This window comes from Magnolia sinica, chromosome 6 (assembly GCF_029962835.1).
Source record: "Magnolia sinica isolate HGM2019 chromosome 6, MsV1, whole genome shotgun sequence".
NCBI classification, from domain to species: domain Eukaryota; kingdom Viridiplantae; phylum Streptophyta; class Magnoliopsida; order Magnoliales; family Magnoliaceae; genus Magnolia; species Magnolia sinica.
In genome coordinates, this window is record NC_080578.1 from 103658491 (window position 1) to 103683180 (window position 24690).

The window sequence follows — 24690 nt, forward strand, 5'->3', positions numbered from 1 at the left end:
TCGGTTCGGTCAGTAGTTCGGGCCAGTTCGAGTCGAGTTCAAGCCTGTGAGGCATTTTCTCAAATATATGGAGTGCATCTTCAATTTCTCACAGCATGTAAAACACATCAGCAATTTACAGGTATTTCATTCAACACTCAGTAGGCAACATCAAAATTAAGATACAATGGTATTTGTTTCATATCCATAATACCTTCCTCGCCACCAACCGACACTTCATTGAGTCATTTCATCAAACACTTGGTGAGCAACATTAATATCAAAATAAACACGTCACCAAACTGGTTCGATTCGAATTCAATTCGAGTTGAGGTTCAATTCGAGCTTGGATAAGCTTGAACTCGGCTTGAAATTTTTTCTAACTCCAAAAATTAGCTCGACTTAGGTCGAACTCAGTTTCGAACCAAGTTGAATCGAGCTTTTTTGAGTTGAGTCCAGTTGAGTTGAGCGAGTATTCCCACAAAGCACCAACTAGTAGTGATATAGTTATTGGCTAACGTTGCTAGTCAAACTTAAATGGATCCATCGAGGTGTGTGGAATCCTAAATTATGAAGCCCATTGTTATGTATTCTTCTTATATCCACATCGTTCATTTGTGTTGAAAACTCATTTCAGAACATGATACAAAAAATAAGAATACTTGAATCTCATGTGGATCATAGTATTGGAAATAGTAGTAATTGACCATTAAAAACTTCTTGTGGCACCAAAGCTTTTGGATCAAGATGATATTTGTTTGGTATCTTCGTCCAAGTCTTTGTTGCCATATCAATGGAAGCAAACTACGTACCGAGTAAATTCTCTAAGGCTCATCACTGTTGGCCCCGCAGTTTGGCATCCGAAACGGCCCCGCCAAACAGCCTCGTTCCGCACTTACACAGAAGTTAAAAAATGAAGGAGAGGAAAAAATAAAAAAGAAAAACGAACGACGGTTAGGGCTTGCTAACCTTGCCAGAGTAGAGAGAGAGGGAAGGAGACGTTGAGAGAGAGAGACAGGGGGGGGGGGGGGATGGGGACGCTTATAATCTTATTGATTAGAACAAAATTTCAGTCTCAAAACTTGGAGAAGAGACCTGGTGAGAAGATTGGGCATCTGAAGAAATTGAATGGCAATGAGAGAGTGATAAAGCAAATTGAATTCACTGAGAGAAACATGAGTGGCAACCAAGCTGCACGACAATGGTGGCATTTATATTGGGTCTCATGAGATGCAGTCCAGCGACCGTTTCCTACACTTGAGATATCAGATGCCTTTTCCCGGCAGAGAAAGATGAATAAGCCACTTTTACAGACTTAACAGGACCAAGTGTAAGTTAGCAAGTTATCAACCACACTTGCTGTAGTACCAAGACATCGGCAACACATTATACTAAACTCGCATTGATTTTCACCAAAAAAAAAAAAAATTCAAATAAACTTCAGAATACATGTTGTATATCTTGCTGCAAGAATTAAGATTGACAAAGCTACATTTTGAAGGAAATTTTCATCACAATGTATATGCACCTAAGAATGCAATGCTGAAATTTTTCTGGAGCAACAATTTCTTGATTGCACTGTGTCTGGCATATGAAGAGAAAATCTTGGGTACTCTTGCTGGGTGTGATGGTAGATATACAGGGAATATGAAATTCATATGCACCTCAAACAATCATTCTATTATACTTTGGCATACATAACAACAATTCGAACTGTCATCACACTCATGCTAAAACACTTCCCTTTACCTTATTTCCTACCAAAAAAAGACCAACAGAAAATCCACAAAAGTAAATACATGTATGAACTTGAATGCAACATCTCTAGTCTTGTTTGAATTTCATCCTTTGTCAAGCACTCGAGCTGATCTCTTCCAACTGGTGCAGGCATTCCTTTCTCTGAAGTATCAGATGTCTCCTCAACAGAAGTATCAGTTGGCTACATGCATTCCTTTCTGAACGCCCTCTTTCTTTGTTCCTTTGACTGCTGAAGTTTGAATATTTAACAAATTCATGGATTTGTTTCATACTCCCAACTTTTATGGTTGAAGATGCACGGCATTTTACATCCAGTGATTCAGGTACCTGAGAACAAATTTGAGAGGCCTGTAACTGATCTTGTAATACATTGTGGCTTTCAAGCACTTCGTTTGCAGGTTCTCCAAGTTCTAAAATAGAGTTGATGATGGCGACCAAATCTGTTACAAAATGCTCCTGGTAATGCTCTCTGCATTTGCTGAATAGCTGTTACATTGCTTTCAATCGAGTTTGACTGTCTGATACATTTTGATTTCTGGGTTTAAAAACAAAGGTTATGAGCATCATTTTTTTTTCTTATAATTTTTTAACAAATTTAGCACTTGGAAGAAGTCAACAGGAAAATCCATACAGAGCCTTGTAGTGCCCTTTAACAACTAGCACAATGGATTGGGTAGAGGTCCTAATTGGTGCACATACACATCAGAGCCAGTTGTTAAATGGAACCTTATGGCCAGTGAAGAAAGTCTTTATGTCTAGCAGTGGATTTTGTCCATGCAATTGGCTTTCAAACTCTCATAGAAACCTCAAAAGAACAAACTCCTCATCATTTCAAGCCAATCCAAACAAGCATATATAATTTACCATTAAACCTGTGTCAAGACGATCCTAGCAAACAGATGATGCGTGAAGGGAAGGGAGTTAAAAATAAAAAATAAAAATAAGAGAACCCAACTGACCTTCATAGTGTATGATAGAAGGAAAAGGTTTGTGTTGGAGCTTTCCATCCATACCAAATCCAGCAAAGTTAGTTCCCAAAACAGGAAATCTCTCCTTTCCATCCTTTCTTACACTCTGAAAATCTCTTACCCTCTTCTCACTGTCAAAGATAATATACCAAAACCACCATAACCCAAAAGCCAGTAATTTCCACATGAAATTTCATACACAAAACCAATGCAAACACAAAAGTAAAAGCCAAATGAGAAACAATTTCAACACAACAAGAAAACCTCCCACCTAAAATTCTCACACCAAAACCACCATTTTCATGAGAAATAAAGCAAAAAAGAAGAGCTTTTCAGCTTCTTCATTTAAAAACCCAATAAAAAACCACTCAGCAAAAACTCAGCTGCAAAAGAAAAAAAAAAAGACTGAAATTCCACCCTAATCAGACCACCATTTCAGCACCAATTCAAAGATTCAAAATTCCCACCTTTTTTTTTCCATTCAAAATCTTCTTGAGAACAAAACCCACATGCAGAAACATGAAATCTCACCCCACTAAATCACCAAAGTCCCATCTTTATCATACAAACATCCTCAAAATTCTCCTAAAAACAAAACCCAAAATGTCAAATTCAATCCTCCAAGCAAACAAAACTCAAGATGCTAAATTCATTTCCTCCTAGCAAACAAACTTGAGAAATCATGTCCTTAAAGCTATTAAAGCTACAATCAGCACAAGAAAGTGAGGAGAAAATAATTTCAAAATTACCTGATTTTATCTTCTCATCTAGAGCCCAATTGGATGTCCTTTGAACTAGTTCAGTCAAGGGTGAATGCTCGGGACTGAAACAGTACATGCCCTATTTTCCAAGTAAATAGACAGTTTCCTCTCGTAATTTGAAAATAGTAATTCCATTAGCACGTAAAAACTTAGACGCCACACTGGTTCCTGCAAACAAAAGATATACGAAATAGTAAAAAAGAAAGGGATGTTATTGAGTGTTCATTGAGAAACAATATTAACATCTAATCAGAACTTAACTGGAAAAGGTATCGACAAAGAGAGAACTTCAGTTGCCCAGTAAATAGGCATATAGCTATATTAGTTAAAAGATAAAGGAGAAGCACGATACGCTATTGAACTAGATGTTAATAATCACCATGAGAGCTGCTAGCGAATACTTATGTATAACAAATAAAAAAGAAAATAGAGTCCTAGAGTGAAGGGTTATCTTTCTAAACCCAGTAGCATGTTTCCTGTCATACTGTACTTACACAAGTGCAAAATAGCCTAATACAGGTCTCAACCTCTGATCATCATGAATGAGGTTGTTAGAGAGGTCTAAAGCTTGCCTGCAAATAGCAAGAGCTATCAACCTAATCAAATGCTCGACTCATAGCTACTAAATTCTATTTATATAAATCACTTAGCAGCTACAAGTTGGACACCTTATTTGGACACAACAGCTTAGTATTTGCCACTAATAAGAGACAAAGACTCAACGATGATCGCTATAAGTTAGAAAAGGAGTTCTCTCCATGCTAGAGGCTTTATAATATTCTCTACAAGTTATATAATGGAGTTGTCTCCCTTCTATAGGCTTCATACAGAGGGGGTCTTCTTTATTTGATTTCTGTAAAACCTATACACACCAACATGCGCATATCATATTTCTATTCCTCTGTCATGGGCTAAGATGGACACATAGTTGAACTGAATTGTGAAAATTTATTTTTGCCAAGAGGAAACAACAAAAATTGGCGATGTCTCTTAGAATTTATAACGAGGAACTAGCACACAAATTGCGGTTACAATTCCTTTCGGCTTGAAAGGAATGTCATTATGATTTGGAGGCCAATCTCTCAATATGGTGCAAGGTGAGGTAACTACAATTCAATCATTTCCATGCTTCTACTCTTATAGAGTTGCTAGAATATTATGAGTCAATTCCACATTGCAACCAAACACACTCTGAAACAGCCTCAAGCTAGGACAAGTCACAGTCAAACAAACCAAGGGCATATACCATCTACTTGAGCACATGCTCAATCAGGAGAAAGAAAATTAGAAATAGCTCCAAACTTTGTTTCTCTGAGATCCCCCTCCCCAAAACAAGCCTGTAACTGCTCCAAATCTCCTAAATCATTGTAGTAGCTTCTAAGCACTTTGTTCGCAGGTTTATGTTCTAAAATAGATTTGATGATGATGCTTCCCCATTAAATCTGTTATCACATGCTGTTGGTAATGCTCTTGGCATTTGCTGAATAGCTGCTGCATTGCTATTAATCCGTTTCAACTGTTTGATACATTCTGGGTTTAAAAACAAAGGTTATGACTATCATTTTTTCCTTATAAAATGTATGGAAATTTGAAGCATGGAAGAAGTCAACAGGATACAAAGCCTTGTGGTGCCCTTTAACAACCAGCACCATGGATTGGGTAGAGTTTCCAATTTCTTTATGAGGAGTTCTGTATTAGTGCACATACATATCAGAACTACTTGTTAAATGGAACCTTATCCTGTGAATAGAATCTCTATGTCTAGCCAAGGACTTCTTCCATAGAATTGGTTGTCAAGCTCTCGCAATAACCTCATAAGAACAAAGGAATTGAGGGAAGAATACACTCCCAAGCATTTCTAGCTAATCTAAACAAGCATATATAATTTATTATTAAAGCTATGCCAAGACAAACCTAGCAAACAGATTAATACATGAAGAGAAGTGAAAAAAGAAAACAAGAGACAAAACTGACCTTCGTAGTTTATTCTACAAGGAGAAGGCTTGCATTGGAGCTCTCCATCCATACCAAAACCAGCAAAATCACTTTCTAAATTAGGAAATCTCTACTTCACATCCTCTCTTCCACTCCAAAAACCTCTCACTGTCAAAGATAATACTTGTGTTGTCCATAGCCCAAAAGCCAACAATCTACATCAGCATCATTTTTGGGTTCATGCCCTAAAATGAAGGAGGCAAAAGGAATGAAAATAGCACCCAACACATCAAAACACCACCACTGGGAGTGGGCATTGGCGACAAACACCTGATCTGGGAAAAGTAGGGAGCTATATGATGAGGTTTTCCTCCTCAGATCAGAGGAGAGATGGAGTTGCGGGTGCAAAATCTGGAGTGGTTCACTGCACTGCTCGACCAGTCGTGGGTTCGAGTCCTGCCACGACTCAAAGTCCAACGGCTTTGAGTAATTATTCTCCGGGGTGCTCGACCGGTCGTAGGTGGTCCACGACCGGTCTTAGGTGGTATGGACTCGGTTCGACCAGTTGAGGTTACGCAGATTCGTTTCACGATTTTGCGCGGATTTCATGTCGTAAGTCCTTTCGCAACTGAGATGTGGAAAGGAGTTTCCTAAAACTATAAAAAGGGGTCCCTAGGATTTTTCTAAGGTATGAGAAAGACTTGAAAAACACAAGAGGGCTTTCAAAGGTGTGAGAAAGAGAGGAAAAGAGAGAGAGAGGAAACTTATAGAAGGGAGGTTATGCTCATGGAGGTTATCTACTGTACAATTTATATCTCAGCACTTTTATGTACTCGTAATCGGTGAGATCTCTCCGTTTTTCCTTTTGTTTCTCTTATTATTTATCCACTTCTACGTGAGTGACGAAGGTTGTAACATTTTACTTCATAGTGGATTGTTGATCTGGACGAGGTCCCGTGGTTTTTACATCTTTGAGGGTTTTCCACGTAAAAATCTCTTGTGTGGTGTGTGATTGATGCTTTGATTTATTTCATTGCTTTATTATCCCATAATTTTAGTTTGTTTCAAGAGGCTAGATCTTAAGGTTTTGTGCAAGGCTCCCAACACTGTATGGGTGGGCAGCGGATTGGCTGGTGTACCTCACACCAGCTATATAGTACTGTATTGACGTCAACAAGTTCTGTGGGTCTGATCATGAGGTATGTGTTATATCCAAACCGTCCATCCATTTTTCGAGCTCTTCTTAAGTCTTGAGACGAAAAATAAGACAGATCTAACTATCAAGTGGACCACACTGCAAAAAGCCATGAGGAATTGAACGTCTACCATTGAAACCCTTTTGGGGTTGGAGAAGTTTTGGAACAATAAGAAATTTGTTTTTCCTCTTCATTCAGGTCTTTGTGACCCTATGAACAGATTGGATGGAAAATAAACATTATGGTGGGCCTACGAATTATTTAATGGTGAAAATCATTATCTCTGCTGCTATTTGTGGTGTGGTCACGATGTTCTTTGGATATGATTATTTTTTGGATAATACTCTAAAATGATCTCTAAAAATAGATGAACGGTGTAGATATAGATCTCCTTTGAACCATTCGTACAACTCGGAGCTCGAGGAGCGTCGGTGCTCGTCTTCGCACGACACGTACCTACAACAGCTATATAGCTGTAGTAGCGGCTACTCCCGTTGCCAGCAGCTCCGTGGCTAATGTTTAGTGCTTTGTGGGCCCCGCCATGATGTATGTGTTTCATCCATTTCGTTCATCCACTTTTAAATATCATTTTATTGCTTGCTACAAAAAACAAGAAGGATATAAATCTCAGGTGGAACACACCACATGAAAACAATAGTGATTGGATATCCACCATTAAAATCCTCTTAAGGTCCACTATACTGTTTATTTGACATCCAATCTGTTGATTAGGTCATACAGGCCCAGATGAAGAGAAAAAGCAAAGATCATCTTGATCCAAAACTTTTATGGCCCCTAAAATGTTTTTAACGATCGATCCTCATTCAACACTGTTTACTGTATTGTGGTCTACTTGAGATTTATATATACCTAATTTTTAGATTCATAATGTAAAATGATCTTTAAAAATGGATGGACGGCATAGATGAAACACATACATCATGGTGGGGCCCACATAGCACTGACTACCGGAGATCGGCTGGTGTCGGGGAGTAGCCAATCCATTTCCGAGGTACACAACTAGAACTTCCTGCGAAGGGCTTTCACAGGAAATCCCCGTCCCTGTCTGGGGGAAACTTCCCCTGCCACCAGCTCTGTGGCTGATGGTCAGTGCTTTGTGGGCCCTACCATAATGTATGTGTTTCATCCATTCCGTTTATCCATTTTTACAGATCATTTTATGGCTTGATCCCAAAAATGAGAGGGATATAAATCTCAGGTAAACCACAACACATGAAAACAATAGTGATTGGATATCCACCACTAAAATCCTCCTGAGGCCCACTATACTGTTTATTTGACTTCCAAACTGTTGATGAGGTCATAGAGGCCCGGATGAAGAGAAAAGACATATATCAGCTTGATCCAAAACTCAACACTGTTTCCTGTAATGTGGTCCCCTTGAGATTGCGTACTGACCCCGCCCGTCACTAGCTCCAAACGGGCAGTTATGTGGGCTGGCCTACCGTGATGTATCTGTACATCCAAGCCATATATCCCTCTTCTCAGATTATTTTAAGGCATCAAAACAAAAATGAAGCAGATCCAACGGTCAAATGGACCACACCATAGATGACTCTTGCATTTAATGCAACTGTCCTTTAATGCTCTGTGCATTTTAATGCAACCAAGCTTATTATTAGGTGTGGTACACTTGAGCGTTGGATCTGCTCATTTTTGTGTTATGCCTTAAAATAATTTGAGAAAAGGGTAGGTAGTACGCAATCCGCGTCCGTCCGGGCGGGGACGCAATCAGCGTCCATTTATCCAGTCTCTGTGACCTTTCCAACAACAACTTCGATGGCAAGTAAACATTAATAATGTTTGAGCACTACTATGAGCCATAAAAAGTTTTTAACGGTTAACGTCAATCACCACTGTTGCCTATCATGTGGTACCCATAAGATACAGATTTGCTTCATTTTCGGAACCATATCCTAAAATGAATTAGAAAAATGGATGGACAGCGTAGATATACAATACATACGACAATGTGGACCCCAAGTTCTCATGTGAGGCAGGGCCCGCACATAATCTCCTGCAGCAAAAGTGAACGGCTACGAGTGCTTCTGCACGTGAGATGGTGTGCAGAATAATAACTGGAAAATAAATATAAAACAGATATACCTTCTCAGCGATTTCTCGACACTGGAATATCTCGAGAGATTTTAGAGCTCAATGATGTTATCGTAATGTTATTCAGAAGAATATTCCTGAAAGTAAAATATTAAAAACAGTTACTATAAACTATTAAATCATTAGAATTTTAATTATACGAGCCTAAATGAAATCATAAATGAAATTCCTTTATAGTAATAAATTTTGCCATTTAAGCTGAAAAAATTAAAATATTCTAAGATTTTGAAAATCCCACACCATTATCATACTAATAGCGCATTATCAATTTCCCATGAAAGTATCCTGACATTTTAAAAATACTGTCGATATTCGCCACAATGTAAAACATGAGCTAATGAAAGAAATCTACTTCACCTCTTCTACTTCTCAGGAAGCTTCTTTGTAAATTGTGGAGCAGAGGGACCTGGCGTTCTCGTCTTCCCACTCTAATCCTTCCCACCATTCTCTCTTGCCTTCTATTTTTCCTTTTATTTCATGGATGCTTGAGCTGAAGAGGGAGAGCTTCTTCAACTTTGGACAAGAAATTACTTCCATCTCTTCCAAAGATATAAACATAAATTGCTGGCTACAAATGCTTTCTAATTCTGGCAAGTGAAGCAACTTTAGGATGCGTAATTTTGGGAATGAATTATGGGGCAGCTCGTCTCCTTCTACTACCTCTTTCATTTGGGAACAATTCCATAAGCAAAGCACTTCTAATTGATGTAGTTGCTCTACCATAGCAGAAGAGAAGAGACTACTTAACTTTCCACAATTAAGAACCGCTATACTTCTGAGGTTTTGCAGGCTTGTGTTCAGCGGAGGAGGCGCTCCACCATCGAATACCTTCTCCAAGTTTGGTAAATCATAGAGATGCAAACTCTGTAAACATTGGAATGCATCATCTCCAACCTCTCTCCAGTCTATAAAGCATTCCACTCCACTGCATTCACCGACTCCAAGTTTTCTTAAGCTCTTTAAATCGCCTTGGAACTTAGAAAGACTTGTTAAACCTTTGCTTTTATACAAGTCTAAAGAGAATGCATGTTTTATCAACCCCTCAATCCCGCAGGGGAATTTGTCACATTCACAAATGCTTATCTGCTTATCAGAGAAAGGCGGGTAAATTCCAATGTTAACCATAACATGGAAACTTGTCAAGCCCGAAAACCATCGATGGAACATATCATGTGCGATGAAGCCATTAAGATTGGACAAACTGATACGTAAAGATCTCAGGCGTTTCATGTTCACAGCCTCACTGAAAGTAGCTCCGTCCACGTTTTCCTTCAAACGCATCATGATTACTTCCTCCAGACTAGGTAGCCCGTATATCATAGTGTAGGGAATTGCAGTGAATGAAGTCCATGATATGTCCAACCTCTTGAGTTTAACCAAGCTTTCAATGCCTTGAGGGAAGTTTTTGAGGCCAGATTTTGAGAGATCAAGAATTTGGAGTTCCTTCAGCCTTCCCAATGGCGGCACCTCCACTAGATCACCGCATGAGCTTAGAATGAGCACACGTAGATTCACCAATTGCAATAATGACATCGGGAGAGATTCAATGCCAGTATCACTTAGATCAAGGATCTGTAGTTTTGGCATGAGCTCGAAGAAATTACTGTGAATGGTACGTAATTGATCGTTTTCATTGAGGAACAAGGAGATCAAGTTAGGACAATCTGGCGTAATATCGAGATGCTTTATCTTGTTGCGCATCAATGAAATCCTTACAACCCCTCTCCACATATTCTCTTCTGGTGGCTGCACTAGTCCCTCCCCGGCTTTCACAAGGAATTTTAAGCCTTCAATGGACGACGATGGTGAAGTGATCCATATAGCCAAGTCACGGAGCAAATCATGCATCCTAACAAATTTAGATATTTGAGACCGATCCTCCAAGAGGCATGCGTCCTTGATTCTTTCAATGATGCCATGGCCCTTGTTTGATGCTTCTTCCAAGTTATTCACATTTTCTATGAATCCTTCCTCCATTGCCCAGTATCTTACTAGCTGATCTATTGGTATATAATAATCTTCTGGAAACAATGAACAATACAGGAAACATGATTTGATCCCATCATTTTCTAGGCAATCGTAACTAAGTTTCAAAGGAAGAAACACCTCACGCTCCATACCTGGAACCTCAGGTGATGCTCCTTTCAATGCCCTCAATGCATTCCTCCATACCTTTTTCTTATCCTTGCCACACATGGCCCTACCCACTGTCTTAATCGCAAGCGGTAATCCACTGCACTCCTTTGCAACGTCCTCAGCTACCGGTCGAATCTCGGATGACAGAATTACATTCCCACATCTTTCACTGAACAAATTCCACGCTTCCTCAGGCGTAAGAGCTCTGACTTTAATAGACTTATCAGCCCCCATTGCATTGCACACTGTGACGGATCGGGATGTTATCGCGATCTTTCATCTGTTTTGCTTGTCTGGCTTTGGAATTCCAACTTGAAGCAAGCTAAATGATTTCCACAGATCATCTAAGATGAGCAGATACCTAAGATTCTTCAACCGAGCAAACAGCTTGTCTCCCTTATCTTCGTTTCCTTCGAATTTCATACCCAATCTGTTTCCAATCTTCTCTTGGATTAATCCCAAGTTGAGATCCTTGGACACAGTTATCCAAATCACGACATCGAAGTCACGGGTTTTGGTGCACCTATTGTTTATTTCTTTCATGAGAGTGGTTTTTCCTATTCCACCCATCCCACAAATACCTATGATTCCATTCTCTTCCTCGTTTAAGCATTGCCATATCTCCTCCAAGGTTCGCTCAGACGTGCTTTGTTGTCCTCGTGGTAGTGATGTTTGCTTTTCCAACACCCTTGGATGTCGACTGCTCTCAGCCACCTCATGGAAGACCCTTTTTACTTTGAGTTTTTTGTTGAGCTTTTTGATGTCTTCGAGCTTTTCAACAACCCTTTTTCCCAATGTATAACGAGACGAGTGATCGGTGCATATTCTCCTTAGTGCCAGCTCCAATCTTATTGAATCAACTTGGTTTTCGGTATTTCTGACTTCCGTGAGCCAATTCTCCACAAGGGCTTTCTGTCTCTTTCCGACTGGTATAGCATCGTCGACGTCTGCTTGAATTTCATCGTGCTTGCGTTTTAGCTTTTTCGTTTTCCTTTTCAGAGTCTCTACATTGTCGTTGAGGTCTTTGAAATAACCGATGTGCCGAGAAATAGGAGCCCAGAAGAAGAGAATGATTTCCACAATTGGACCCAACAAATCCATTCTAGATGGATGGATGGGAGATAACGGTGCTTTTGAAAGCAGCAGAGGAATGAAATGAAGGCACCGTTGAAAGTAATGCTGTAAAAATCTCCGTTTATATGACTTCACTTTTCAGAAGCTGAGGAGAGGAAGGAAGAGAAACTGGCAAGAAAAGAGAGATTAAGCTGGATCGTCTGGACGCGGCGGATTAGCTACTGAGACGTTGAGTAGCGAGACTCGCTACTGAAGTGACGTAACCAAGTTATGTGGGCCCCACCATGATCTATGTTTTTTATCAACACCGTTCATACATTTGTAGAGATCATTTTAGCGTATGAACCAAAGAATGATGAGGATTCAAGGTTGGAGTGGACCCCACCACAGAAAACACTGGGGAGAGTGACGCCTACCGTTGAAACCTTCCAAAGGTCCACCGTGATGTTTCTTTGAGATCCAACGTGTTCATGTGTTAACTCATACATGAAAGAAGGGAAAACACAAATATCAGCTTCATCGGAAACTTTTGTGGCCCTTGGATCTTTTTAACGGTGGACGTCACTCTCCCCACTGTTTCTTGTGATGGAGTCCACTCGAGATTTTGATACGAATGATTCTTTGGATCATGCCCTAATATGATCTCTCCAAATGGATAGACGGTGTGGATACAAAACATACATCATCGTTGGCCCACCGAACTTGGTGACGTCACTTCAGCCTCCTTACTGGAAACGGATTGGCTACTCCCCCTGACACCGGCGTGGGGCTGATGGTCGGTACTCTGTGGGCCACACCATGATATATGTGTTTCATCCATTCTGTTCATCCATTTTTAAAGATTATTTTACATTTGATCCCAAAAATGAGAGGTATATAAATCTCGGGTGGACCACACCACATGAAAACAATAACAATTGGATATCCACCATTAAAACTGTAATATTTATTTGACATCCAATCTGTTGATTAGGTCATACAGGCCCAGAAGAAGATAAAAAACAAAAATCGGCTTGATCCAAAACTTTTATGGCCCCCAAAATGTTTTTAATGGTCCCCGCTCATTCAACACTGTTTCCTGTAATGTGGTCCAATTGAGATTGAGATATGTTCATTTTTGGGCTCATACTGTAAAACGAACTGTAAAAATAGATGGACAGCATGGATGAAACACATACATCCTGGTGGGCCCACAGAGCACCGACCATCAGCCATTGGCTGGTTTCAGGGGAGTAGCCAATCCGTTTCCCTCCTTACTAAGCGTTTCAGTAGCTAATCCGCGTCCGGATTGAATGGACGCGGATTGCCTACTAACAGCGACAGTGCTTGGTGCATCCCATCATGATGTATGTCTCTTATCGATGCCATCCATTCATTTTTTTCATTCTATTTTACAGCATCAGACAAAAAATTAGATATATCTAAATTTCATATGAACCATACTGTGGAAAGAATGATGATTGAATACTCACCATTAAAAACTTCTTAGTAGCCACCAAAGTTTCAGATTAATATGATATTTGATTTTCCTCTTCATCCTGATGGGGTGTCTTAATCAATAGGTTTGATAACAAATAAACATTACAATGAGCCCTAAGATTGGATGTTTTTAATGGTGGGCATTCATTCGCCAATGTTTTCTTTTTGGTGTGGTCCATTAAAGATTTCAATCTCCCTCTTGTTTTTCGCTTCATGCTATGGAAAAATGGATGGAGGGCTTGGATAAAAGACACATATACCACGCATGGTTGATAGAGCATGGTCAGTAGCGAGATTGCTACTGACGGTGTTAGTACGCAATCCGAATCCGGATCGACTGGATAAGCTTGCACAAGATCCAGTCTGTGGGGCCACCTTGACAAATAGCTGTACACGAGTCCAACCGAGTTGAGCTTGGCCCCAGTTCGGCTCAGCTGGGCCAACAGGCTACCCCTGCTCGAATATAGCTCGGCTCGGGCTAGCCCAATTCAAGCTCCAACTTATATGCTAGATCTTTCAAATTCGAGCCTACCAGCTAAGAATGAGTTATGTTTTATTATAGCTTTTAATATATATAATATACATTAATATATAAAAAAATATAATGTATATTATAATGCAAATAATATATATAATATTTATACTAAGTGAACTTGATCCGAGTCCAATCGATTTGAAACAAGTCAATTTCAAATCAAGTTCCAAACTAAGTCGAGTCAAGTTCAGTGTAGCTCAAACTCAAAGATTAGCTCCACTCAGCTTGAACCCAGTTTCAAACCAAGTTGATTTGAGCTTTTCAAAGTTGAAACGAACAAATTAACCAAGCTAGCTCAGTTGATGTATAGCTTTTCCAATCATGTGCTGCCCCTTCTATTCGGAAGCCCGATTCTATCCAACCCTCCCTCAGATAATAAGTTGTGATATATCTGTTTATCCCATCCCGTTCATCCATTTTCTCAGATCATCTTAACGTATGGGTTAAAACATGAGGCACATCCAACGTTGTAGTGGACGACACCAGAGTTGACGCTTGCATTTAATATTTTGTGCATTTAATACAACCCAAGCTCCCTATTTGGTGTAGTCCACTTAAGTGTTGGATCTACATTATTTTTTAACCCATACCTTAATATGACATGAGCACAGGGATGGACAGTGTAGATATACAGATACATCATGGTAGGCCCCCACACGGATCTAGTCCGATGTTATGTTGTCTGAGCAGGTTGTTGATATGTACCATACCTTGACCTTTTAAAAAAATTCACCCCATACAATATTTTTGTTAGCTCAATTTAGGAGGTGTGCCCTAATATGAGGCAGATCCAACACTCGAGTGGGCCACACTAATTGCAACACTGGTATTGAACACCTATTGTTGAAATAGCTCCAACGCCCACTAAAATTTGTGCCATTCAAATGTGGTGTTTTTAAAAAATCTACCCAGTCCACCAATTTACCAATTCATTTTAGTCAGTGGGCCTAAATATGAAGAAGATCCAAAACTCAAGTGGACCACATGGCTTCAAACAATGTATTGAATGTTAGAGCATAGAAGCTCCAAAAACTTGTGTGGTCCACTGTGATGTTTTTGAGGAATCCACCTATCAACAATTTTTTCAGTCCATTATTTTAGTTAGTCGGCCCAAATATGAGGCAGTTTCTACAACACTCCAATGGGCTACACCACTTAAAACTGCCCATTATTCAAGTATCCCCAGCCCACCTTTTGAAATATTCACGGCAAACCATGAGTTTTTTTTAGAAATCCACCCTATCCATCATTTTCATCATATTATTTTACCAGTTGGGTCCAAATATGAGGCAAATCCAATACACGAGTGGGCACTGAAAAGATTACAATGGTAGTTGTGCAATCTGCACTGTTTCCTTCATTGTGGCCCATTTAAGCTTCGGATCTACCTCATTTTGGGGCCCACCCACAAACATGAGCTGGAAAAATGGATGGAAGGGGACTTCTCAACTTGCATCACAGTGGCCTAGGTGATGGAGTGGACTTCTCAACATGCATCACGGTGGCCATTGGATGACATATAAGTATCTCAATGGACCCAGGTAGGTTTCACCAGTAGTCATTGCGCCCTATGTACTCATGTCGTGTGGCTTACTAGACTGTTAAATCTACCTCATTTTTCAGCCTACCCATAACATGAGTTGTGGGCTCACATATATCAACTGGCCCACCAGTCATGGCAGGGTTGGTATGTAGCAATTCATATCGGTTAACATTATGCATGCAACAAAGCGTGGAGATTGAATGGCAGCCCTTGCAATACTCGAGCCTACTGTGATGTTTCCCACAATTCTACTCTGTCCACCATTTCAACCGGATCAGTTTAGGGGTAGGCCCAAAAATAAGGTGGATCCAAAACTCAAGTCTGCCACAAGGGTGTATATGGAACATTGACCGTTCAATCATCTTTTGATCAACCGGAGTTTCAGAATCCAACAAGAATAGGAGGGGCCACACGTGAAGGATGGATTAGATATCATGAAAACATCACAGTAAGCCCCACACGTGAGTTTGTGGGTAGAAATGCACGTGTGTATTGGATCCGGCCTAAAACAATGAACCGAATGATTGTGACTATCATTTAGGTGGATAGATGAATTTATAGCAAATGAAAATACAATTTCCAATGATCAATGACTAGCATTCAATTCTAAAAATAAAAGATTAGGATATTCTACCAAGCTTGATTATGGACCAATGGTTGGTTGCTCCTCGCTAGAATATGTACAGTTCAAATCGTACAACTTAGCATGTGGCCATAGGAGGGAAAATGACCTGGCACTGGGAAACAAAAGTAAAATACACGAGAAAAAGGAATTAGCATTTAGCACAAAGGTATAAACACCTCATAAATATTGTCAAATGTCTTCAATCTAATTGAGGTCAAGGGCACGTAGATTCCATTAACTAACCACTCTTGATGCCATAAAAAAATCTAAAAAAATTCCAGTTGCTTGTTAAATGGTTTTGAAGTTGTTACTCGATGCCATGGAAGGCGGCTTCAACGTCATGGACTAGTCTTTAATGGCGGTCAATGTTATCAAATGTCCCATTGACGGAGCGCATAGGATTGTGTAAGTGCGTAATTTGTTTATAATTCCGATTGTGATAGAATATATATCGAGTGTAATCGGAATTAAGATATTCTAAGTGAACGTTAAGACTTTCCTAAGGTGTTCCAAAGCAAAGCTAGGATTTTGAGAAGAGATTTTGAGGTTATTCAGAGTAGTAAGCGCATTTATATCTTGTAATATCAATTCATAGTGGATTGATTGCTGCTTTATGCCCTGATTTTTTTCCATGAAAGTTTTTCCACGTAAAAATCATGTGATCTTTGCGTGTTTTGATTTGTGTTTAATTATGCCTTGCTTGATTGAATTTGAGTTTGCCCCTAACAGGCCCACCGTGTATAGATCATCACATCAATGTATTTTGGGACCATATTGACATGTGTCGAATTGATCAAATTGTGCTTCATGTTAGGCCTGCCATAAATATAAGAAACCCAAAAAACTAGGTTGATTCAAAACTCAAGTGGGCACAACCGAAAGAAATAATGTAAAATTAATTCACCAACCTAATATTCCTATTTCCAGTGATTTGACCAACCTAATATTCCAAAAGTCTTGAACTTGATAAGGTGCATCTTACTAATGGGCTGGATGGGTATAGACACAAGGGTGTGCCACAATACAATTGTATATTTTTCTTTGGTGGGCCCTTTCCTCAATCGTTCTAACTATTTTGGCACCTGAGTTTGATTTTGGGTTGAATTTTAGGTAAGAGTTAATAATAAATGGGTGCAACTGGTGAATGAAATGTATTTCAGAAAAAAAAAAAAAAAAAACATGACGGAATGACTACAGAGCTCTTCTTTTGTATCAGATCGACACGGCCTAGTTGCAATGACAGACAGATCAGGTACAGATCAGGTCCAAGTCGAGTCACCAATGAATGCAACAACTCATGCCAATTGATCAAAGGTGTAAAATCATGCCTAAAATCTCTAAATTCATGATGGTGTCGCCCATATGAGTCCATCTTGGTGGGGCATGTTAGATGGATGAATTGGATAGCATATACAAACCATAATGGATACCACACACCTTTTAAAATATTTTTAGGTGGGCGTCTATCTGAACGTTCCCACCTGGTTTTCAAATCAGCTAAATTTTTGGGTTCATGTCCAAATTTGACCTTTGCTCCCATTCATATAAGCTAGATTTTTGGTTTCACGTCCAAAATTGGCCTTTGTTCCTAAAAAATTAGCTAGGTTTTTGGGTTCATGTCCAAATTTGGCCTTTGCTCATTATACGACAAAATAGGTTGGCCAATAATTCAAGGTTAGGTCAAACACTCGTGCACTTAATTAAGTTGGGCAATAATGAACCTAAATGGGAAATCTGTCACTCGGCTTCGGAACGAGTAGTAGCTGAGCTCAAGCTCGGTCTCTCATCAGCAGGTCGGGAAATAGGCTGACCTACACAACACCAAAGGACGCCCAAACACGTGCTGAAAGGATTAGGTCAAGCCTCAGGTTGGCGTTCCCCCAGTTCGGGTCAACCGAGATCACATCGGCCTCCTACTGCACACTTCTAGTGATTCCAAACAATCAAAGATCTGCTCGGGATCTTCTCCAAAGAACTCAAAAAGTATCCGCGACATACTCGGGATCCCAAGATCTTCACTAAGGATCTCGGGAAATTCTCTCACTAATTTAGAATCTGAATCCCTCTACAATACGCACCTACCAAATAGGAAGATCTCCCCTACGCCATCGCATCTCCTCAACTATAAATAGCACCTCTAATGGTAAAATGTACGCACAATGTCTAACTTAAAACCTTTTACTCGACCAGACCCAGATTCCCTGCCTGACTTAGCCATCGGAGGGTCCCTTAGTACTAGCTAGAGTCTCCTTTATTCGTCCCTGTGCAGGTATATGAAGGTCGAGCAGAAGGCTAACCAGATTTTTATATCGACAGCTCTCAAAAAATCAAGTTGATTCAATATTTATGTGCATCACTGCTAAAGTTTTTGAAAACAAAGTAGAAAATAAAATTTCTTAAAGGTTTAGATTAATTAATTAAGCTTTGTGGATCACCATAAGATATCATCAAGCATCTACAATTAGTTAAAAATATTGACACTTTAGATCTACTCATACCTTTTAATCGTTGCTATTGAGTACCGTTGGATGGTCGATGCTGTCTTTGAAAAGGAAAAGGTTTTTGTTTCAGATCTATCTCAAATGAGCAGATGAAGAAAGCCTATATACACAACCTTTGGAGAAGGATGTGGTAGATGGATGGATGGGCAGATATAGTTTTTTTTTTTTTTTTGTTTATTTATATATATAGATTGCAGAGGAATGAAACAAAGGTATTGATGGAAGTGGTGCTGTGAAAAATCTATGGATGTGACTTCACTTTTAAGAAGCTGAGGAGAGGAAGGCAGAGAAACTGCTGAGAAAAGAGAGAGTAAATCACTTGAAATTAGAGCAAATCACTTTTAAGAAGCTGAGGAGAGGAAGGTAGAGAAACTGCTGAGAAAAGGGAAAGTAAATCACTTGAAATTAGAGCAAAGAGGAGACGAACAAAGAGAAACTTCTGAGAAAAAGAGGAAGGTAGAGAAACTGCTGAGAAAAGAGAAAGTAAATCACTTGAAATTAGAGCAAAGGAGAGGAAGAAAGAGAAACTGCTGAGAAAAAAGGAAGGAAATCGCTTGAAATTAGAGCTGAGAAGAGGAGGAGAAACCAATGAGAAAAGTGAGTAAAATCACCTGAAATTAGAGCTGAGGACAGGAAGGAAGAGAAACTACTAAGAAAAGAAAGTAAGTCACCATGGTGATAATGTTTTAGTGACGGTCAAATCAATCTATCATGTGCGGCCCTCCTGTTCTCCTTGGATTCGAAGTCCAGCCAGTATGCGACTAGCCAATTTCACGTGGTTGGAAGCTACACGGAGATATAGGGAAAAGGTACTATGCGCTCGACCTCACGATAAGCTCCCGTGAGGCCGAGCTGTGTGGACCCCACCGTGATTCGTGTTGACCATCAATACCGTGCATTTGATGGGTCCCCTCTAAATTATGAGATAATGCCAACAATCAGCCATATATGGAACTCAGGTGGGCAATAACATCTAAAATCATGTGAAGACACCGTTAAAACATATAAAGCACTTGGTGGGGCCCACATGAGTTTTGAATGCTGCTGAAACTTGTTCTGAACCCTCATCCTCCTGGAACACACATAATGGATGGGCTGGATGTGCAAACCACATCTCGGTAGGCCCAAAAAATGATTATGAATGTTTTAATGGTGCACAGCCCCTCTCCACTTCTGTATGTGGTGTGGTCCACAAAATTCACGGATTGACTTGCTTTTTGAGACCTAGATCCAAGATGGAATGGTGCATCTAACTAATGGGGTAGATGTTCGAAACGCATCACGGTGGGGCCGACATAGCTCGACCTCATGGGACAGACTGGTGAGGTCGAGCGCATGGTACCTTTTCCCATATATATATATATATATATATATATATATATATATATATATATATGCGCCAAATGCTCAGCTGCACTAGTTTTCATGAGAACTTTTTAGGGAATTCATCATGCTTTATGTGAGTCCTTAATCTGAATGGTCCACTTGATGCAACACCCCATGAAACTCCTATGGCCCAACTTTTACTTTGATTCAAAACTTTGGTGGTCTATCAGAAAAGAAAACAGTTTTTTCCATTGATTTATATTTCTCTTTGCTATGGCCCATGAGAGTTTTAGATCAGGGCAAAAATTGGTCACCATAAGTTTCATAAGATGCTGCATCACATGAACCATCCGGATTAGACACACATGACACATGTGCAAGGCAAGCATCTGCGTAGGTGAGCATGCCCCTCCCACACACATATATAGTTAGTTGAAATGACCTAATCAATGGTTTGAATGGCATAAACAGTATGGTAGGCCTAAGAGGGTTTCGGGGGGGGGGGGGAGGGGAGGAGTGGTCCCATTAAGTTTTGAATCTACATCATTTTTGGCATCAGGGACTAATATGAGCTGGATAAACTCATGGCCTGACTTATAGTGTCCTATCATCTTAATTAGATGCATGACTTTTAGTGTCCTATCATCTTAATTAGATGCATCTTTTGAATGGATCAGATGACATATACAAAATGTGGTAGGCTCACATACAATCCGGAAGGATTTTACCATGGGTGTCCACATCCCAATTATAAAATTTGTGGCATGGCTCACCTGAGTTTTGAGTTGGCCATATTTTTGTATGCAACGGAGAGCAATAGGGGTCATTTGGCACCATGGATTTGGGAGGGTTTGATGGTATATTTGGCCCCATAAAGTAATTGGGGTGTCAAATCCCCATCCATGCTAAAAGCTTGGATCACATCTAAAATCCTTCAAAGAGTTACATGTGTAACATGTGTGTCACTAGACTACTAATTTATTTGGCATATTATCCACTGATGACATCCCAAAACAATTAGATTATCAATTGCATCACTATAATTACTTTAATATGATGATTTGCACCTTCCAAACATTGTCTGTGTAAATCAATAATTACAAATCGTTGGTTAGTCACTCAGATGTGATATAGTGCTTGTGGCTCATCCGAAACATGAAATTTCATCATTTTCAAGCAAAATATATATTTCAAAGGGCTTATTACAACTATTGTGTCGAATATTACATACGTACACTAATTAAAGATATTAAAGTTCAATTAGTAATTAAATTCAAACCCTTATAAATATATTATATACAACTACTTTTGGATCACGGGAGATTAAGAATCTAGGGTGCCATATACAATAAGAGGATTTCAAATATAGGGGTCCAAATCCATGCTCCCAAATGGGCTTTTAGGGGTCTAATAGTGGCCGTAACATGCGGACCTGTAGATTAAGCTTGTCAAAAATGTTTGCGCCTTCCACGGAACAAAAGCCAAAGAAAAAGCATTAGTCACAAAGACCTGGATGAAGAGTAAAAACAAATTTCATCTTGATTCAAAACTTGTGTGAACCCTAGAAGGGTTTCAATGGCAGATGTTCAATCCCCCTCTGCTTTTTCTAGTGTGTTCAACATACTCGTCACATCTGGTTTATTTTTCATCTCAAGCATTAAGACGAGCTCGAAAAATAGATAGACGGTTTGGATATATCACATACATCATGATAAGACGAACAGAACTTGCAGACGTCAATACATCAGCTATAGATCTGGTGTGTGTTATACTGGCCAATCTGCTTCCCCAAAATAGACGTGTTGGGGCCACTGTGATGTGATGTATTAATCCCACCCAATCTGTCCATCATGTGCGCATCCCGTCGTTGGAAGCGGATTGGATTGTGTACCACACACTGGTGTATTCACGTCAGCAAGTACTGTGGGTCCCATCATGAGGTATGTGTTATATCCAAACCATTCATTAATTTGGTGAGCTCGTAGTAAGGCTTGAGCATAAAAATAAGACAGATCTAAAGCTAAAGTGGACCACACTGAAAAACGCAGTGGGAGATTGAACTTCTACCACTGAAACTCTTTTGGGGTCAAAGCAGTTTTGGATCAATATAAAATTTGTTTTTCCTCTTCATCTAGGTATTTGTGACCCTAATAACAGATTAGATGGGAAATAAACGTTACGGTGGGCCCTACGATTTTTTTAAAGGTGAAAATCATTATCCCCGCTGCTATTTTTGGTGTGGTCCATTTGAGACTTGGATATGATTAATTTTTTGGCTAATGCTCTAAAATAATCTCAAAATTTTGATGGACGGTGTAGATATAATAAATACGTCATTGTGGATATAATAAATACGTCTTTGCACGACACCTATTTGTGTGTGGTACACCAGCCAATCCGCTTCTCCGTTGTTGGAAGCCACGTGAGGCCACTATAAGAGTTAGATGGAACACCTACTGTGGAAACCTATAGGTCCACAGAAGTCTGGGATGAGACTAATATAAGTGTTTTCAGTTCATCCAGGGCTGGCAGGACCTTATGAATGATTTAGATAGCAAATAAGCAACTAAGTGGGTTCCGAGAATATTTTTTCCTACCCACAGCAATTTAAAAAAAATTAAAATATTATTAATGGTTATCCAGTCAAAAGTAAAAAATAAAATATTATTAATGGTTATCCAGTCCAAAGTATGTTGTGGGTGTGATAAGGAGCGATCATGAATGCTAAGCTTGTATGAGACATCAAGGTACACCAGTCCAGGGGCTATGATTATTTTATCAAGAAGGGTATAGCATGTGTGGTCCATCAATTTAAAGATCATATTCGAGAGATGTGCGTGGATGAGGTATAAGTGTGCTAAATTTGGTCATAAGACAATAATATATTTTGTCTCATATTCTATAAAAGATTAAAACAAAAAAAAACAAAAAAAAAAAAAGACAATAAAAGAAAATATGATAAATTGTTAATTTCAGACATTTGTAGTTTATTACTAATTAGATTTTTATGAAAAAATATTTATTTTCAGACATTGGGACGTTCTTTAGACGAATTATCAAACAAAATTTTTAGTACTCATAAATACTTGAATTCAGCTTTTTAAGTTTTCAACAACTAAATTAATTTTTGAATCTGATATTTTAATTTATCAAATGGTACCCTTGAAACTTACATTGTTTCTAGCTCTCTTATTCAGCTCTCTTAGAACTTATTTAGCTTTTAGAAGAGGAGGGACTCAATTAATAAACTTGAAATAAAATGAAATAAAAGATAACATTTTCAATAGTAAATACTACGCTACGGACACAACAGATAATAGTATGTTGCCGATGCAATAATACACAACATTAAATATTATATTACTACAATAAAAACACTATGCATTTTCATGTTCCACAATCTACATGGCAGGACACATACAAATGAGGGATGGCCACAATCACATTTTCATGTGCCTAAACATTCTCTTTGCCTTCCCAACACTAGAAGTACCATGAAACATTTACAGATTTAGCATAAAGGAATAAACATTAGCAAGATTTTCTCTATTTTTTTACTAACATCATCCTTGGTTTTAGTTGTTTTCAAGAAGCCTATAATGCTCATATCATGGCCATTTCAATCTTAAAGCATAAGTGTGTTCCACCTAATGAATGTATCAGCCTGCTTTTCACGACAAGATGTTTGTATGGCCTGGATCCCTCACAAGTTTGTCACATGGAGGGGCCCACTTCTCGGGACTTTGAGTCCTTTAGTCCTTTGAAACAGTGTTAAATCTAATTGTCCTCCAATCAAAGAGAAATGTTCACATGACCCTTTCTTTCCCTCCAACATATTATTCTAAATAACATCTGATCCATCAACATGGTGGCCCTCAACATAAGGATCACCAAAACCATGGATATTCAAACTCATTAGTTCGCGTTCTTACTCTTGTCCCGGTGGTAGACTCACAAGAGTTTCAACACCAGGTTAAGGGTTCAAGTACCCATAGGTGGTGAAATCCCAAAACTCATCAGTTGGGCTTCACCATCGTCATTGATGGGGAGCAACGATTCATTTTGTGGTTGTGGCCTACCTAATTAATGAGTAGCTAGATTGGTCCTATGTTTCCCTAAAAGATGTTTATGGTGCAGCCCACCTTTTGGATGGCTTGGATGATCCACACAAAATGAATGTTTCGCAGGGAGAAATCATAGTACAGAAAGTTCAGGCAGAAGCTTTTGCTTGTGAACATTTCTCAACCATGGGAAATGTATGAACAAATCGGCATATGAGGCCCACCATGATCTTCCAGAGACATCCGACATGTCCATCATGTGAACCCCCTAATTTTCTCCTATGTAACCCAAAATCAGGCTGATAAAAAACTCAGGGTATGCCACACCACAGGGAAAGTTGGGATGGAAATTCCCATCGTTAAAATCCTTCCAGATCATATTTGGGGTCTGTTGATTTTGCATATTCAATCTAAACCGTTCAGAGGATGCATAAACAAGATGAATGAACACCCAAAAAATTAGGTCATTTCAAAACTCAGGTGGGTCAGGAAATGTTAAAGCATGATTTTACAAGATAGGCCCCACCTGAGTTTGGATCAACCTGAGTTTTAGAAGCCAATAAGAATAGGAGGGGCCACACATGAAGGATGGATTAAATGTCACTAAAACATCTCAGTAAGCCCCACACGTGAGTTTGTGGGTAGAAACACGGTGTGCATTGGATCCGGCCTAAAAC

The 24690-nt window shown here is 39.3% G+C and overlaps 2 protein-coding genes across 17 annotated transcripts in view; one reads left to right on the forward strand and one right to left on the reverse strand.

Moving 5' to 3' along the window:
* Window positions 1-1445: 1445 nt before the first annotated feature.
* LOC131249375 (uncharacterized) overlaps window positions 1446-24690 on the forward strand; it is a 164210-nt gene continuing 140965 nt past the window's right edge. The window contains exon 1 of the mRNA XM_058250115.1: window positions 1446-2196. Coding sequence (XP_058106098.1) covers window positions 2188-2196 — 9 coding nt within the window. The 5' untranslated portion in view covers window positions 1446-2187. The remainder of the gene's footprint in view (window positions 2197-24690) is intronic.
* LOC131249373 (disease resistance protein At4g27190-like) overlaps window positions 2657-24690 on the reverse strand; it is a 161543-nt gene continuing 139509 nt past the window's right edge. For 3 of the 16 annotated variants that reach the window (XM_058250099.1, XM_058250104.1, XM_058250107.1), the window contains exon 4: window positions 2657-2836. The gene's annotated coding sequence lies outside the window, so the exon portion shown is untranslated. Of the gene's footprint in view, window positions 2837-3092; window positions 3291-3454; window positions 3635-3960; window positions 3979-5440; window positions 5570-8724; window positions 8811-9090; window positions 9399-16134; window positions 16238-18623; window positions 18639-24690 lie in introns of those variants that run through there. The other 13 variants (XR_009172809.1, XR_009172808.1, XR_009172810.1 and 10 more) reach the window with 12 other exon arrangements.